Source organism: Garra rufa, chromosome 21 (assembly GCF_049309525.1).
Source record: "Garra rufa chromosome 21, GarRuf1.0, whole genome shotgun sequence".
NCBI lineage: Eukaryota > Metazoa > Chordata > Actinopteri > Cypriniformes > Cyprinidae > Garra > Garra rufa.
Window position 1 is genome coordinate 29077332 of NC_133381.1, and position 17927 is coordinate 29095258.

General features: G+C 36.3%; 1 protein-coding gene across 1 annotated transcript in view; it reads left to right on the plus strand.

The window, feature by feature from the left end:
- Positions 1-626: 626 nt before the first annotated feature.
- Positions 627-17927, plus strand: part of LOC141295380 (ALK tyrosine kinase receptor-like) — a 406769-nt gene continuing 389468 nt past the window's right edge. The window contains exon 1 of the mRNA XM_073826587.1: positions 627-1966. Coding sequence (XP_073682688.1) covers positions 1246-1966 — 721 coding nt within the window. The 5' untranslated portion in view covers positions 627-1245. The remainder of the gene's footprint in view (positions 1967-17927) is intronic.

Genomic DNA, 17927 nt, shown 5'->3' on the forward strand with positions numbered 1-17927 from the left:
TTTATTGCTATGTTCAACTGTGATATTTAAAGATGGCACTGACGTAGCCTATTTTAGGATTGTGGTAAAACTGTTAAAATAAAAGTAACCAATAGTGTATTTGATCTACTGTTGTAATTAGTACTGCAAAAGTATACTTCAGTTGATCATAATAGGTGTACATGTCTTTATGGGAAAGCAAAATAAAAAAGTGTGTCTGCGTTTGACGCATCTAAGCGCTTGATCCAATCGCTTTGTGACGTAGAATGACATAATTACAGAGGCTGTGAATGATTCTCTGAGTAGCTAAATAATTGGGAGGCGATGTTGGTCATACACAGATTTTCATTAAAAACTAATTACGGCGCAATGCCGCCATACGGAGGTGTCATCTCGGTCATTTCAGTGAGTTTCCTGCGCCTCAACGAGCGTCGACTCCAATCAAGGTAGTTTTAAGGGGCTCGAAGCGCGACCCTCATATTCGCGTGTAACGACCTGCTGCTGCTGACGTCATAAAGAGATGCAGAAGTGAGTTTCACAACCCAACAGAAAAAAAAAAAAAAAAAAATCGGAGCGCCGTGGTGGCACGCGCACAGTGGGCTCGCGCACACGCGGCATTTGCAGCCTCAAATGAGCAGCTCGCGCTGAAAAGGCGCCCTCGTTTTGACTGGCTACGCAGGTAAGACCCGCTCGATTTAGATAGACCACGTCCAAAAAAGCGAAAAGTATTCTTAGGTACCGAATATTAAAAACAAACTTCTGCTTATTATCGGTATAAACGCGGTGAGCTATGGATTATGTTTGATTTTCAGCGCGCGCAGTTTGTCGTGTAAATATGTTGGCTTGTCGAAAAGTGGACATGTTAAACGTGTAAGGGATTTGTTATTATACGACGGCTGAAGATCTTTAATAAGAGGATACTGCACCTCTGCTCTGAGGTATTGCATGCAGATACAAGGAGCCTTTGAGCAGCCCTGGAGAACTTGTTAGGCATACCAAGAAGCTCCACAAGAGGCGAATCTTTTTTGTGCGATTTAATGAGCTTACCAAGGAAATATTTTGTGGATGATTCGTCTTTAATATGCGGGAATTAAATAGCAACCTCAAGAGCTTTGATAAAAGCAAACACATCTTAATGCACAAGAAGAAATGTAGACTGGACTAGCTCTCCGTTCGTTTCCTGATTCAGCACCCCATTTGGAGAGAGGGTGAGGGTGCCAGAGTGAAGCAGAATCAACAGAAAACAGGATCTTTTCAGCCTAAATCATGATTGCACGGATACTCTACTTTTTTCTTTGGTCTGCGGCATTTCTACCGGAGCTGCAGTGCGCTTCTCAGAGAGCCGCGGACGCACTTACTACTTTTCCCACGTCCGCGTTCATCAACGGCACCGACAGAAAGGACTCCAACCAGACCTCCACCTCTCGCATCAAAAGGAAGACGCTCTCGGTGGATTTCGCCGTCCCGTCGCTGCTGCGTTACTACTTGGCTCTGTTTATAAAGCGCCCGCTTAACGGGGACTGTCTGTCGTTTAACGGATGTTACACGGTGCGCGCGAACTTGCTCATGCGCTGCGTTCCGTTGCAAAAAACCATCGCCAGTTTGCTTGATGTAAAGTTGGCAGCGATGAACCTCAACAGATCCAGCACTGGACAGCTCCCGTATCGACAGAAGCGGCCCATGCCGAAAGTTTTGAATTTGGGGTTGACCAACGCCAGTCGAAAGTCCAATCAAGTTGTGGTGGAGGTGAGCGAAGAGATGGTCAAAACGGGTTGTGGCGGGCTGCATGTGTACGAGGACGCGCCGGTTGTGTTCATGGAAATGGACCTAACGCGGATTTTGGAGTGGTGGCTGGGGGCGGAGGGAGGCCGGCTCAGGGTCCGAATCATGCCCGAGCGGAAAGTGCAGGTCCCGGGCAAAGAGGACAAGTACTCTGCTGCCATCAGAGCCTCGGACGCTCGCCTCTTCCTACACATAGCCTCGAGTGGTAAGATCTCAACTTTATAGTGTTCAATTTGCAGAGTAATTACGTTGTAATTACATGCAGAGCCGTTGCTCTAGATTAAAGGTTGGAACTATTTTGGGACCCACAGGTCAGTTTCATTATAGTCAGTTTTTGCCAAAGCAAAAGTAAGCAATTATATAAACTTTATTCTTATTGGCCAATTACAATATTCTGCAAATATTTATTGATAATGAGCATTGTCCATGCAATGCTGTGTAACTTTACCACAATATATGCATTTGTTTGCCAGGTAGCTGTGTATTAAGTCTGATAATACAGTCAGTATTGTAAATAAACCCCTTCAAGGTGATCCTGCTGGGGATTTTTTTCATTATCTCTTGCATACAATATATACAATATGGACACTATGGTGAAAAAAGTTTGTGGACAGCAAAAAGTTTTTCACTGTGTTTTGGTTATAAGACTTGTCACCTCCCCTTTTGTACTGTTGCAATGTTATCAGTCTTGGTAATTCATTGGATGTTCAAAAGGGTGGCACTGCAACACCAGTAAAGACTCAGCATCACAGCATGCACAACAAGGGACACCTTTTGCAAAATCGCATAAGCTGACAGATGCAAAACCCATTTGATGGCTTTCCCCACTCCTCCTGTAAAATTCAAAACTGTTGACATGGAAAAAATGATTTTCTCATCCCGATTTAATGGCGAGATCCTCACTGTTAATCTCACTGGGGAAGCTTTCATTCATTACTTGACATTAGCAACTTTTTCTGATTATTTTGCAGTGATGTTTGAACTATGGTGGTTGACAAATTAGTTTATCTTCTTTCTCCAAATGATCTGGAAGCGGAATCTGCCCCAAACATGTTTTCAAAGACTGCTCAAAACTATAAAGCACATAGACCTCAAGAGATATGTTTTAACGATCACTGAATAAGCACTGTGTAGGCTTTTTGCAGGTTCTTAAATACATGCTTTAGTTCCAAAGCATGGGTTATTTTGTCCTACAGCTGCTGACCCTCTCAGTTTTTGTTGTGGTTGTGTTACTTTTGGGATGTTTTTTGTGAGTCTCACTTCTTCTGCAGCTTTGCTAATATTTGCTTGTACTGTACTTTACCGTGTACTGTAAATAGTACTTTCTATCATCACTTCTGCATCACTTTGATTGTGACTCATTCTTTTATCACATTTCTTGCTCATCTCCTTTGAAAGCTTCTCAGTTCCTTGAGAGACAGTTTTGTGACACTTTTGACAAAATAAGTTTTTTGGTGATTTTTATGTAGCTGCAGCTGAATCTGCTGAATTGAAGTTTCTGGTTCAGCCCACATATTGTGATTTGAAAGGTCTCTGAAACCCTTCATCAGTGAATGATGCTATTCAAGGCTGGTTGAATTTGTGCTCAGTCAAAAATGTAATAAATATTCTAGAACCACCCACCATCAACCCTCTCTGTCAAGATGTCCTTTTTGAGGACCAGATCAATGAAATCATGGCATTTTCTACTGCTCTACTGTTTTCGGCATGAAGCGCAGTGACCTTATGTGAATTTTAAGTAGTGCGCGTATTAATTATTAATTTAGTAAGTCCAATATACCAATCATGCTTTGATTACAGCAAAGATAGCTGTAGATACTTAAGTGCCTCTTGAGTTATTTATGAAATTAAAAGAACTATAATCATGCCTAAAAAGAGATGAACTTGCTTTTTCTGTGATATCATAATATTTTTTAGGTTTAAATAACATGAATTGAATAAACCATCAAAAAGAAAATGGTATTTAACAGCCAGTTGAATTCAAAACCACACTGTGTCATACTATAATGTGTTCATATTTATGTATATGTAAAGTCTTTCTAAACTTTTTTTTATTATTATTATTTTGTTAAGCACTAAAACTTGTATGTATGCAAAGCTGTACACATATATGGATGTTTATGAGTCCTTTGAGGTTTTTAATTAATGCAATTCATAGGTATTGGTAATTATAATAACAATGATATATGTCTGATGTCCTCATTAATTTAGCATATAGTTAACACATTCCAGTTTATTTAGTGTGATTTTTAAACACATTGGCAGTGTTTCACTTATGTTTCATGCTTGTTGAGCTCTCATGATAATTAAATTCATCAATACAAAGAGTGCAAATTACTTTCATTAGTTCCATCTAGATTTCATTTATAAATAAATTTGCCATTAAAAAAGGTCATTTACTTGTAAATGAGTCTGAGTATTGAACTTTGTCACCTGCGGCGATGCCCTCTTAGAAATTCCAGCAATTTCAGTTTCAAACCCTTCTTAGAGGATTCGTTAGAATATGCATGTCTCTAAAGTTAAAAGGCTTTACATTGTAGATGATGTCAATGCATTGATATTGTGCATTGCAGTGTCTTTGAGTCTCTGAACATACAGAAATGTACATGTGCGACATCTGAATACGAATGAGATCACCCTTCACATTTCCTGTTTGAGGGCAAAAGATCTTGAACAGAAGGAAGTACGATCGCGAACATCAAATAATCTGTTATAGGAGTATCAAAGGCTTGTTGTCTTTTGCGGAGTGGGCAGTCTAATCCTTCAAGACTCCCTGAGGCCGCTGGGACTTTCTCATCTGAGGGTCAGAAAAGTCATTAAGATTTTTCTCTCTCCCCAGGCCTGGTGCTTTGTGACATTGGCTGTCCTTTGCTGCTCTCAGCATTCTTCTTTACAATCAAAATTTCCTTTTCACAAGCACATTATTGCACGTTCTTCACCCGTCCTCAGCTTTCTTCTGTGGTATTTGATAAGCATACAACAAATAGTAATATTTAAACCCGGGTTCATTGGAAAAACGTTCCTGTGGTGAAAAATTATATTATGTTGCACAATTGCTGAAAGTACCTTCTGTATTTCCCAAAACAGATAAACATGAATGTGGAAATGTTTTATTACATTAGTTCTTGTAAGTAATGCCGCAGTTCGGAAATGAAATGTGGTGGTAAAATTGTCAAATCTACGGTGGCCGACAGAGGCCAACGCGCTGCAAACAAGAAAACACATGCAAACAGAAAAAAACGACAACAAATTAAGAAAACATCTTCATCAGTTTGACAACACAGACGCTGCAAATCCTCGCAACGCAAACACAAATACGGAAACGCGCTGCAAATTCTCACAACACAACCAAACTCAGAAACGCGCTGCAAACACACGAGGGCGCTGCAAACTAACAAACGCGCTGCATATAGCACGGTCCACAACGGAAATGTTTCAGGGGGACCTCAAAAAGTGACGAACTCATCTGGGAACTGATTATTTATATCACTATATTACCTGATTATTTATATCACTATCACCTTTAAGTAATACTATACTATCACTAAAAGGTGATAGTTCACCGATAACACCTCTGCTCTGACCAACAGCCACTGAACAAAATAATCAGGTCCCAGATGGGTTCGTCACTTTTTGAGGTCCCCCTGAAACATTTCCGTTGTGTTCCATGCTATATGCAGCGCGTTCGTGTGTTCGCAGCGCCTTCGTTTGTTCGCAGCGCGTTTCTGAGTTTGGTTGTGTTGTGAGAATTTGCAGCGCGTTTTCGTATTTGTGTTTGCATTGCGAGGATTTGCAGCATCTGTGTTGTCAAACTGATGAAGATGTTTTCTTAATTTGTTGTCGTTTTTTTCTGTTTGCATGTGTTTTCTTGTTTGCAGCGCGTTGGCCTCTCTCGGCCACAGTACAAATCACATTTGAGTCAGCACCAATAACTTTGTGGTTAGCGTGCCAACATATAACATAACTGTGCACACGGCGACCCAAGTTCAAGTCCCGTCTCAAGGTCCTTTGCTGATCCCGCCCCCTTTCACTTTTCAAATTAGTGCTTTCCTATCTGCTCTCTACTGTCCTATCCAATAGAAGCCTGTAAATATAACTTCACATATTGAAAATAGCATTCCACCCACAATAAACTCTACTTTAAACCAGGTGAGTTACCGAGCAAGTTTACTATTTTAGAATAGCCATACATATGAAGCTGGTTTTATGGCGCAAACATCCAAATGTATTCACTTACAAATCACGCACTATATTAAACGTTTTGAGGTGATGAGGAATAAACATTGATTTACTGTCACTATAATGTTCGTTGATAATTTAATAATAGGCACTTTTTGGGAGTTTTGCAAAAATGTAAGTAGAGTAAGTATTTATTTTATTTGTTAACCTACAGCATATGCCGTTTTATTTTTCTGTGGAACACTAAAATCATTAATTCCATTTTGTTGTATAATGGAAGTTTACAGTTACCACAGTTGTCAAGCTTTAAGGGCCAGTTTTACTAAACAGGGCAAATTAGCATGAGAATGCAATTTCAAAACAGCGCTGATGGGAGGGGAAATTTCTGTGGGTGATTTACTAACAATGCCCAATTACTAACAAAACATCTCATTTACATATCAACCAGCGCAATATACCAAGCACAGAGCAAATTATACTGTCATTAAAATGTTAAAATAAAACATGTATTTTAAAATACAGAAACAAAATCATGTTAAAGTGTAAAGATTCTGAAAGCATTGAAGGAGAACCCATAGTAATTTAATACAGGTTTACAGTGGTAACAACAAATTATATTTTATTATACGATATGATTAATAGCATGTTTTTAAATATGATGGTTTCATTCTAAACATGGTGATTATCTTTAAGATGGACACCCAACATAGTATACGATATTTACCATCTGAATCTAACAAAATCATGTCAACAAATAGAAAAGTCAGCCTTCTATTAATGATCATGTTAATTATTGTGCCTTTAGCCCCAACAGCAGGGGTGCTTTTTACCCCAAATACCATACTTTTACGTTAACTGTTGCTTTAAATATCTTAAACAAAACAGAAAATAATTGAGATTTGTCTCAAGATATATTTACAAATTTAGCAATTCTCGTTTGCTACTTAAATCTACAACATTTTTAAAAACATCAAATATTAGATCAAAATAAGCACAGAATCGACTTTGCTCTGCTGCCCACGATTGCGTGCAAAATTGCATGTGTATCCTGAAAAGCGGATGTTTTGGCCATCTAGTGGTTTAGAGGAAAATAATATCAAATGCGCTTTTACCCCAGGGTGCTTTTAGCACTGTTGTACCCTAAAATATGGGTTTAGAAAAAAATAAGAGTGAGTATATGATGGCTTTACCTTTACTTATTCTTTACTTACAGTGAAATTCTCTTACTGGGTGTTCTGGATCCTTTTTGGCCCCCTGTTGGTAAACCTCTTTAAAACAGTTTGCTTTCCTCTTTGAGTTGAGAAGATCAATAATTCACCTGCTTGGAACAGTTTATCTCTGAAACTGGAAAGTACACAGTCAGGAAAGTATTCTCTAATCTGTTTCAACAATGTTTATGTCTGTAATTTTTTTGGAGGGTAGAATACTATCTCCATTTCCAGTTTAATGTGCAGAGACAACTATAAGTAAGCCGTTCTCATAGATTAATTTCCCTAGAGAGTGTAAACACTGTGGTTCTGTGGCACTTTCAACATTGCTCTGTTTGTCTGAGCAGCCAGACACAGTAATATAGTCCATCATCCATTGGTATGAGTTTGGGGTGGGACAGCTTGTCTGACTGAACAATGCACTTTTTTTTTTTGGCCGATACTGATGGAAAAAAAATGTCTCACGGAAGCTTTCATCATTCATGAGACATAGAAAAAAAAATACTTTTGATTTTTCAAATCAAATCCATCGTGACAACTCAAAACTTCTGTTCCAGGCCGAAATTGCAAATTATTACACTATGCTGCAAAATATCTCCTTCTGAAATTATGATAACTCTAATGTCGGAATTACCATGTCTACCCAGATTTTGACATCAGTGATGCCTTTTTTGGTATTCGGAAGCTGAAAATGCTCATGGAAAACAAAATTATGACTATTTTCCATGATTATGAATAGACATCGGGGACTTTATGGTGGTTTTAAAAGTGTCACAGGACTAGAGTTCAGTAGCTAGCAGCATTTACATGCTCAACACCACGTTTTGGTTTTAGCCATATTTTGGCCAGTATTTCAGAGGCTGCCTTGACTTTTGTGCATTAAGCATCATGAATGGCTTAAGACATGTGTTCCAGGATTTGTTTGAGAAACATAAGCCTATTATCTCTGCATTTGAAAGACTTACAGAGGAAATGGTGCCTTGATGAAAACAATCAGGAGAATGCAATTTTTGTCAGTGTGTTTTTATTTCTCTCAATGTCAACATCAATTGAGCTAACAGTGCTAATTATGCAGATTACAGCAAAACAGCAATTTGGGGAGATTAGCATATTCACTTTGTATAGAAGTCTGTAGCTGTAAGGTTATACATTTGAGACTTTGTTTTTGTGATTGTCAGATAGATTTTTTGGGGAATTCTTAGCTAATCTTTAGCCAACATTTTGTCACTCAGACCTGCTCAAAACTATATTTATATTCATCAAAATAACATACTTAAAAGTCACAGATTTCAGTGTCTCAGACATTTTGCCGCATCTTCATGCACACCTGCTCACCCACACAGATTTAATGCAGATTTTGCTTTGAAGCATGGTTAGTGTTCTCACAGGAGCCTCACTCACATTATGTGAAATGTTGTTTTCGGATTTGGTTGAAGTTCTTTCACAAGGTTGCTCGAAACCTGATGTTGCATGCAGGAAGGCTTTGGTTTATGGTTTAAAGGAAGTCACTGAAATCCAGTGTAATCAAAGGCTTTACGTTTGGAGGCGTATGTGTGTCGAGGGTGCCGTCTCACCAGGTTGAAAGCCTTGATGTAACATCTCGAGGCGCATGGAGCATCCAGGCATCCTCTAATGAGAGGATAGTGCATGGAAGTAAGTGAGAATCAATTGGCTCTTGACTTTTCAAGCTTGTGTCAATCAGACATTCATGGGAAAATCAATATAGAGTCAAATGGCACATGGATTCATTATTAATGTATTCTCATAATCAATGAACTGGTGGTGCACCTGTTTACAAAAAAAGGACATTGTTTCACCTGTACTCTACCCTCCAATCAATCCATTAATGTGTTTCAAAATGGCAATTCCAACTTTTAACTGAATATTTCTTTTTGCACAGCTAGCCATATTTTAACCGTATTCATGCTTTTTAACTTAATGCATTTACACTGTAAAAAGTAATACCTAGATCTAACTTATAAAAAGTAAGGCAAGTGGCTGCATTGGATGTTTTAAGTTCAGCCAACTTGCAGCCTTTTTAAGTATAATAAACACTGTAATATTACTTAATACAAATGCAACAAAATCAAGTTGACTTAACTAATAGTACTAGTTAGATAAACCTACTTTTCTTGGTACAGGTAACTTATTTATGGGCTGTTACAAGTAACTTGTACTCGTTTTAATTAGGTTTAATGAACTTGCATGACTACATCACTTATTTAATTTCATATTAACAACACGGTCTCAACTGCTGAAGGTTGCCTACAAGACCACACTGCTTAGCACTGTACAGCCAACTTAGCTTGCCATGTGTGCAGGATAGCTAGCTAAACAGTACAATTTGCCAACCTAACTTTAGCTCCCTGGAGTGAACGATTTGCGTGACTTTACATCGCCAATCATTTGACTAAATTTGCTCAATTTACCTTGTTAATCAGTGCCAGATCTGCAGCGAACAAACAGTGCCGAGGATGATGCTGCATCAGCCTGAGAAAGTCCCAGCCAGTGAAAAAGGGATAATGCCTTTTTTATTATTTTTTTAAAAACATTTACGTTTTATGAACACACCTGCCACATCGACAGCTGCTTTAATAAATTGCGTGTGTCAACTCACTTTTATAACATTTCTTGTACACAACAATCACATACAAATAACTACCCAAATAAAAGGCAATAGTTTTACTTAAAACATATTGTTATATAAAAACTGATATATTTTAAGTAAAGAGGAAAAGTATATTGATGTATAAAACCTACTTTCTGGGTGTAGCACTTTTTACAGTGCATTTGTACAGTTGTAAAGTTAACAAATATATGCTGATTCTGAGCAATGAATTGCATTTTAAAATATGATTATTTGAATCAAAATGATGCATTTAGTTACTATGGCATGATTTTTTTTCCGCTTATCTGTTTTTACCTGTTTCGTTTATGTATGACTGACAAATATGCATCACATAAAAATTTTACCTTTAAAAGAATAGATATTTGCAATTTAACAAGACAGGCTGTCTGAAGACATTCTGAATAAGTGAAATTAACAACAAATGTTACTTTGGACTTAAAATGGTACACAGGATTTCAGTTAGAAGTGTCGGGGAATTGATTTGATGTCAAGGGGACTGACAAATAATCTTTAAATATATTCAGATATCTGCCAACAAATGCCTGGGATGATCTTAAAAACACTGCCAAGTGCTGACACTGACGTGAAATTGATCTTGAAATTGAAAGTCTAAAGTATATGGAGCGGTATCAGAGAGTCAGTGACACTGTGGTTGTATTCTAGACTTTTTCTTACCTAATTTTAATTAAAAATAGGTTTTCCCACAACAAAAGTTTGTAGAGCTGAATTATGGACAAGGATATCAGACACTTCCCAATACTACCAAAGAAAGTTGAACACCAGCCCCTGCAGCGCTATAGTGCACAATGTCTTAATGGAACCCAAGTTGCCATTTGGAGCAAACAGTGTGATGATCGCTAAAGCCCTTAGCTACCATTTTCACTTATGTGATTTCACACACTGCCCTTGTGAACACTCAACAGAAGTGTGAATAGTCTCTCTTAACCTGAAGAAGCAATCACAACAGCCACAACAAACAGTTTGTGACATTTTGCATGACTGCACTTACTTAGTAAACTAACGTTTTAATTTTTTTCTTCTGATATTTACGTACTTTATTACTGACCAAATCCCTACTCTGTTCCCAAGAGGCACATTGAGCCTGTGTAAAAATTCAGTTATAGTTGCTTTCAATTTAAAGAGATCCATCTTTGAAGGACTTTAATGTTTGGCTCAGCTAGCCATGCAGATAGATAAAAATCAATGCATCTTAATGAGCTGCCCTTCTAACCTGCCACCATCTATCTCCAATGCTAATGTGCACTGGTGCACTCTGAAGGGCTATCTGCAAATGGCCTCCACTGATGGCAAAATGTACATAGCTTCAAGCATGGGCAATGAAACTTCTGGGGTTTCAACTTCACTATACTGTAGAGTGCTAAATGGATTGTGTAGGCCAAACACGAAACATGTTAGCATTTTAGTACTTTCAGTTCCACTGTCAATGTTTTTTTTTTTTTTTTTTTTTTTTTTTTTTTTTTTTAATAGTTTTGGTTAAATACATGAACACCCATGAACACCCAAATGGTACTTGTCTTTTAAAAGGCTAACAAGTAGCTAAATTGCTAACAAGTAGACATTAAATGTGATCATGCAAACTCATCTACTCACAGTTTCTCTTTTACAGCCTTTTTTATTACAACCATGCTATTGCAAACTATTCTAACCCAAACTTTCAGGATTATTTTTTTTTTTTTTTAAGAGTTTTCATAAGCTTAGTAATGGTAACAGTGAAGTCATGCGACCATGTTGTAGTTTGTTTATAGCCTACAATATATATATTATAGACTTTAAAAATCATAAAAGTTATGCTCATTTGTGAAGATTATCATGGTCACTCTTTAGTTTGGGTCCAATTCTCATTATTAATTAACTATTAGCTGATTGACTTATTCTCAGTAAACTTCTAATTTGCTGTTTATTAATAGTGAAGTAGTTGTTAAGTCAACCCAGGCTTACAAGAAATATGTGCCTCTATATTCATTTCTGCAGCACCGCAATTACTTACCTTACTGCATGTTACGCCGCAGTTTCAAAGTGTAATGTCCAGAGCTTGGTGCCAAAACACACATTCAATACATGACCGTTGAATGTTTTTATGACATTAGTTTCAAGCACAAATTGCTGTGTTTTTATTACACTGCTTGTGGTACGTTTTGTGGCTGTTCAGAATTCAAATTTTTCAATAGTGTCGCTAAAGGTTAATGCTCTATAATGTTGGAAATATCCCCTACGGCAAACACAATGCTAAACCTAACCAATAGTGTTAATAAATGCAAAAGTGGTATAAAAACACAATTGTTGAGGCAGCAGTGCTATTTTAACTTCCTTATGCAGATTGAGCTTGGTCATACAGGTAAATGTAATACATCTTTCTAATCTGTAAAGATTCAACATTTATCTGTGCACTCAGAATAACAGCGAAACGTTGTGCTTTTGTAAAAGAATGAAAGCACACAGGATGAGCTTTCTACCATCTTGGTCTCTCTGAACTTAAATGCGAAACTTCAAAACCTTGTGTATACTTGCCTTGCAGACATGAAAAATACATATATAGAGAGTGAAATATCTACTTTTAAATGATACAATTGAAATGTAAAACAAATATTCTCAGATTATGTAATCCGTATGAAAAATTCATACAGGCGCATTATTACTGCGGAAATGATGAAGTGTCTCAGACTTCATCTCTTAAGCGTGAAAAAAAAGAAAACACTAGTTATCAATAAATTATTAAAACGTTAACACAGTCTCTTTGCTGTTTTTCCCTGACACATTTATAATTATTATAAACTTGAGCGCATATTACACTGAAAAAAATGATTCATTGAATTTACTAAAAAAATTTAAGGTAAGTGGTTGCAATCAATTGATTTGATCTAAATTTAAACAAGCACATTTATTTGAATTTAATCAATTTTATTTAGTTAACTTAGTATTAAAAAAATGAGTAATTTCAGCCCAATTTAATTATGCTACTTCCTCTTAATTTATTTATTTGTTTCTGAAGAAAAAATATTCATTGAATTTACTAAATTTTTTTAAGGTAAGTGGTTGCAATCAATTTATTTTACCTACATTTAAATAATCACATTTCGTTGACTAAATTTCAAAATGGTTTTAATCACTTACCTTAAAAATATTTTTTTTTCTTGAGAGGTTCTTAAATGGCTTTGCAAATACACACAACAAGTTTAATGTTTTGAATTTATTTTTAATGTCATCAAATGTATATTCAGTAACAGTTTCTTTGTATGTACAAGTGTTTGGAAGACAAGTGCTTACTTTAACATTGCACATTCACAAAAATCAAAATTAACAAAAATTCACAGGTGAAAGAGGCCACATTGTTGAGTGCTGACTTGAAATTGCAAAATTAATAAAAAAATATGTGGAAACAGGCACAACTGTTCATATGTCATGCAACAAACTGCCATTTGTAATGGATTTTACAGGTATGCCCATGGTGATGTTTTCTGGGTCTTTCAAGGAGTCATCTCTTTGACTGTCCTATATTTAAATAAAAAGAAACTGTTATTAGTAGGGTTGGGTATCAACTGATATTTACCAGCCAATATGCACAAAAACTCATCAGTATGTCATCATAAACAGCAGGTTTTTTTTTTTTTTAAGTTAAAGTGAAAGGAGATGCAGAGATGAAAGAAGCAGATGAGAAAGAAAACTGACAAATCTATACAATCAGGGGTAATTATAGTACTAAACTAACGTTATAGTACTAAACAACGTTATTGCAGTGTTTATTATGTTTTTAACATGTTACTTTTTAAAACAAATGATGCCAAACATATAACATGCTAAAAAAAAAATCACAGCAATAATGATCCAATCATTTATTCACCCTCATGTTGTTCCTAACCTGCAAATGGAACACAAATTCAGATATTTTAATGAGATATGTGAGCTTTCCAACCCCGCATAGACAGCAACGCAACTCAACTGAAATGTTCTTAGGCCAAGAAACACATTAAAGATATTGGTAAAATAGTCATGTGACATCAGTGGTTCAACAGTAATTTCATGAAGCTACGAGAACACTTGTGCACAAAGAAAACAAAAATACAGACTCCTCCGCACCACCGTCTGCCATTCATGAGAGTAAACTAAGGTCTGCTGGGTTTTGAAAGACATGAGGGTGAGTAATTAACAACAGAATTTTCATTTTTAGGGCAACTATAACCCTTTTAGTATTTGAAATTTAAGAATAAAAAAAAAAAATCCTTTAAGAATTTAAATTCAAGCAGAGACATTTTTTTCTGGACAGTGTATTTGACATCACTATGTTAAATAATAGGGCTGGGCAATATATCGAACGATATTGTGAGGCGCGTTTAGTCAATGAAGCCGGTGCTTTGATTAGTAGTAAATCTCCATCACGTGCGTTCCGTTCAGGTTCCGCTGGAGCGGCAATTGATAAACAGAGACGTAAATCTCTGACAAGCTACGCCATATCACACTTAATATGTAACTGAATTTAATTAATTCACATGGCTTGGATTTAAAACACGTGTAATTCGCTTTAAACCAATTAATACTTATTAATTAAAATCAAAAACTAAATTTTAATGATTTAAACTAGCAAAATTGAATTATGCTTAATTTAATTGGGGCCAGAATCATTTTTTTCAGTGTAGGCTATGTAGGTAATTAAAGGCTTAATATTATGATTTATATGGTTTATTAATAAAGGGCTACTAATAGTCGAATAATGCTTAAAATGAACAACTACTAGTCGACCAGAAAATATTTTAGTTAAGGGCAGCCCTAGAGTAAATCATACTGTGTGAAAATAATAAAAGATGTCAGAGTTTAACTGCCTTTAGTGTTCATTTAAACTGGAAACTGCAGTGATTCATACACAGGTTTTTTTTTTTTTGTTTTGTTTTTTTCACTTTTGCAGAAATGTATATAGAGTCATGTATTTTCAATGAGCCTATGTTGTGTTAAGTTTAGGTATTGGGTGGGATTAAGGGATCAAAAATATGGTCATGCAGAATAAGGTATTAATATGTGCTTCATATGTACTAAGCTAAAATGCCTGTAATATGCATGCTAATAAGCAACTAGTTAAAAGCGAGAATTGGTCCTTAAACTAAAGTGTTACCATTATCATTGTGAACAAAAGACAAATATGAATCATAAACCTTTGTTGGTCACAGTTCTTATTTTCTGTAATAATCCAAGGTCAGTGGTTTATTGCTATTGGGTTTGTGTCAAAAGAACCAGAGTGATGTTAATTTATAAGCTGGCCTACAATAATACATCATAACTATTTTATGGGGTAGTCGTGTTCGCGGGTTTGAGTCTCGGTACTGGCAGGGATTGTAGGTAGGGGGAGTGAATGACCAGCGCTCTCTTCCACCCTCAGTACCCATAAAAAATAGCTGTCTATTCTCCAGCCACACATCACATCCTGTCCTTTCCATTAAAAAATAAATAAATAAATGCTACTCTTGACCATATACAAGAGAATTACGAGTAACTGATGTTTTAATGAAAATTGAAATATTTCATTATCATAATTAATAGAAGATAATATAATTCATAATTAGTTATTTTAAGAATTATTACAAGACATCTTTGATGACTCTAAATGCATTTACGGTTTCTCTGGGGTTCAGAGAATGAAAACTGGATTTGGCATTGTTCTCATACTCAGTGGATGATGCATACTCACATTCCCTAATCCGCTAGTTATAAATGTTGCATATATTCCCCCAAACCCATGAGTTTTTGATTAATTGCTTTGTGCGTGAGTTGCATGAGCATCTTTGCTCAGCTTAGAACCAACTAGGAAATGCCATATTGAGCTGAATCTGCTTGTGCTCGCTCTGTGATTTTTTTTATTTTTATTAAGCAACTACTTCAGAGAGTGTGTGTACATGTGTGCGGAAGAACATACCATTTGATGCGGCAAGGTGATTTTAGAGTCTCTAGTGCAATGTTGCTGCATTAAAAGTAGGTATCAGCACACTTCTCATTGGAATGCAGAGTGCAATCAAGTATCACTCAACATAAAATGACCTCACTGTCTAATACAGTGCTCTTACATAAGGATAAGGTGATTATGTGCTTGTGTTATACTTATACACATTCATTAGGCATACCCAGTTTTTAGGTTTTGTTAATTATGCATGCTCTTTTAAAGGACTCTGTTTCATAAACTAGAATTATAATTAGCAAACTGCAGTGAAGAGTGGTTTACATTTTTTTTCCTGACAATAATAACATTCTCATAGTAACAGTAACCACTGGTGAGAGATTTTAACAATGCCAAATTTAAGAATATCTTTCTCATTAATGGGAAACTTGACAAGTGGCTAGAGAATGGATTTATAATTATGTCTCTACAACTGAAACTTTTTGAGATACAGACAACATAGATATGTTAAGATAAGTGAATAGATTAGAGGCTAGTGCTGTGACTAAAATCTCATCTCATTTGAATCATTTCTCTTTTTATATAGAAATTGATTGGGTGAATACTTAGAGAATATTTATCATTAAACATCATTAAACAAATAATTGCTGATTTATAGCCGGATTAAGTTCGCTATCAGTGCAAAAACATCTTGACATTTTAACATTTTAGTCTCAAACCTTGAAAACTAATGTTTAAAACTGACTTTAAATTCTAATTGGATTAACCAAAATCCATAGCTGTGATATGCACACACTTGTGATTTTATGAATCACATGAGTTGACTGATAAAGTTTTACCTTCTATTTTAATGCAAAGCATTGTGATGTTGCTTGGCAACAACTGAACTGCTTCTGATTGTGTTTAACAAAACCTCTTAATAACAAGTTCTTTCTCGTCTTGACTTGTTTGGGACATGTTCCATTATGTGTTTGAATGGTTATTCATTGCTCTAACATGCAAATAATGTAAAATTGATGCTCCTTAAAGGGATAGTTCACCCAAAAATGAAAATTTGATGTTTATCTGCTTACCCCCAGGGCATCCAAGATGTAGGTGACTTTGTTTCCTCAGAAAAACACAAACGAAGATTTTTAATGAAAACCGGTGCAGTCTGCCAGCCTTATCATGGACGTGAATGGGCACCAGACCTTTAAAAGTAAACAAAAACATGCACAGACAAATCCAAATTACACCCTGTGGCTCGTGATGATACATTGATGTCCTAAGACACGAAACGATCGGTTTTTGCGAGAAACTGAACAGTTTTATATCATTTTTTACCTTTGATACATAGCCACGTCCATCTGTCATGAGCACGAGTTTGGCATCAGTCACGTCACATGTGCACGCGCTCTAGCGTAGAATACGCAAACGCCGTAAGGGGAAATCAGTGAAAAGTCCCGGATGAGTTTGCGCAAGCAAACGTAATCTTTTAGCTTTAAATCGGTTTAAACAATCAGGATACGCGCAAGTAATTACCATTTTGAATAGCCGCTATACCCACAATCTCTGTGCACTGTGTAAACAATGAGTGTCGTATACATGCGACAGATCGCGGCTTCCGGAGTTTGCGTATTCTACGACAGAGCGCGTGCACATGTGACGTGACTGATGCCAAACTCGTGCTCATGACAGATGGACGTGACCGTAAAAAATGATATAAATACTGTTCAGTTTCTCACAAAAACCGATTGTTTCGTGTCTTAGGACATCAATGTATCATCACGAGCCGCAGGGTGTAATTTGAATTTGTCTGTGCATGTTTTTGTTTACTTTTAAAGGTTTGGTGCCCATTCACGTCCATGATAAGGCTGGCAGACTGCACCGGTTTTCGTTAAAAATCTTCGTTTGTGATTTTCTGAGGAAACAAAGTCACCTACATCTTGGATGCCCTGAGGGTAAGCAGATAAACATCAAATTTTCATTTTTGGGTGAACTATCCCTTTAATACAGTAAATAAACATCAAAACATTTACATCTCAAATACTCAACCTCAGCCATTTTCATTTTGTAAGATTTCTTTTAAAATGCTCTCTGTTATCATGATGTAATTTTATATTATATATTTTTTTATTTCTTTAATGTTAATTTTTTTTTTTTTAAGATTATAACACTATCAGGCAGGCATTCCCATACCATTAAATGAAGAAAAGTTCCAACTATTCCTATGTCCACTTCAATTTCAGAGGAATTTAGCCTTGAGGTTAAT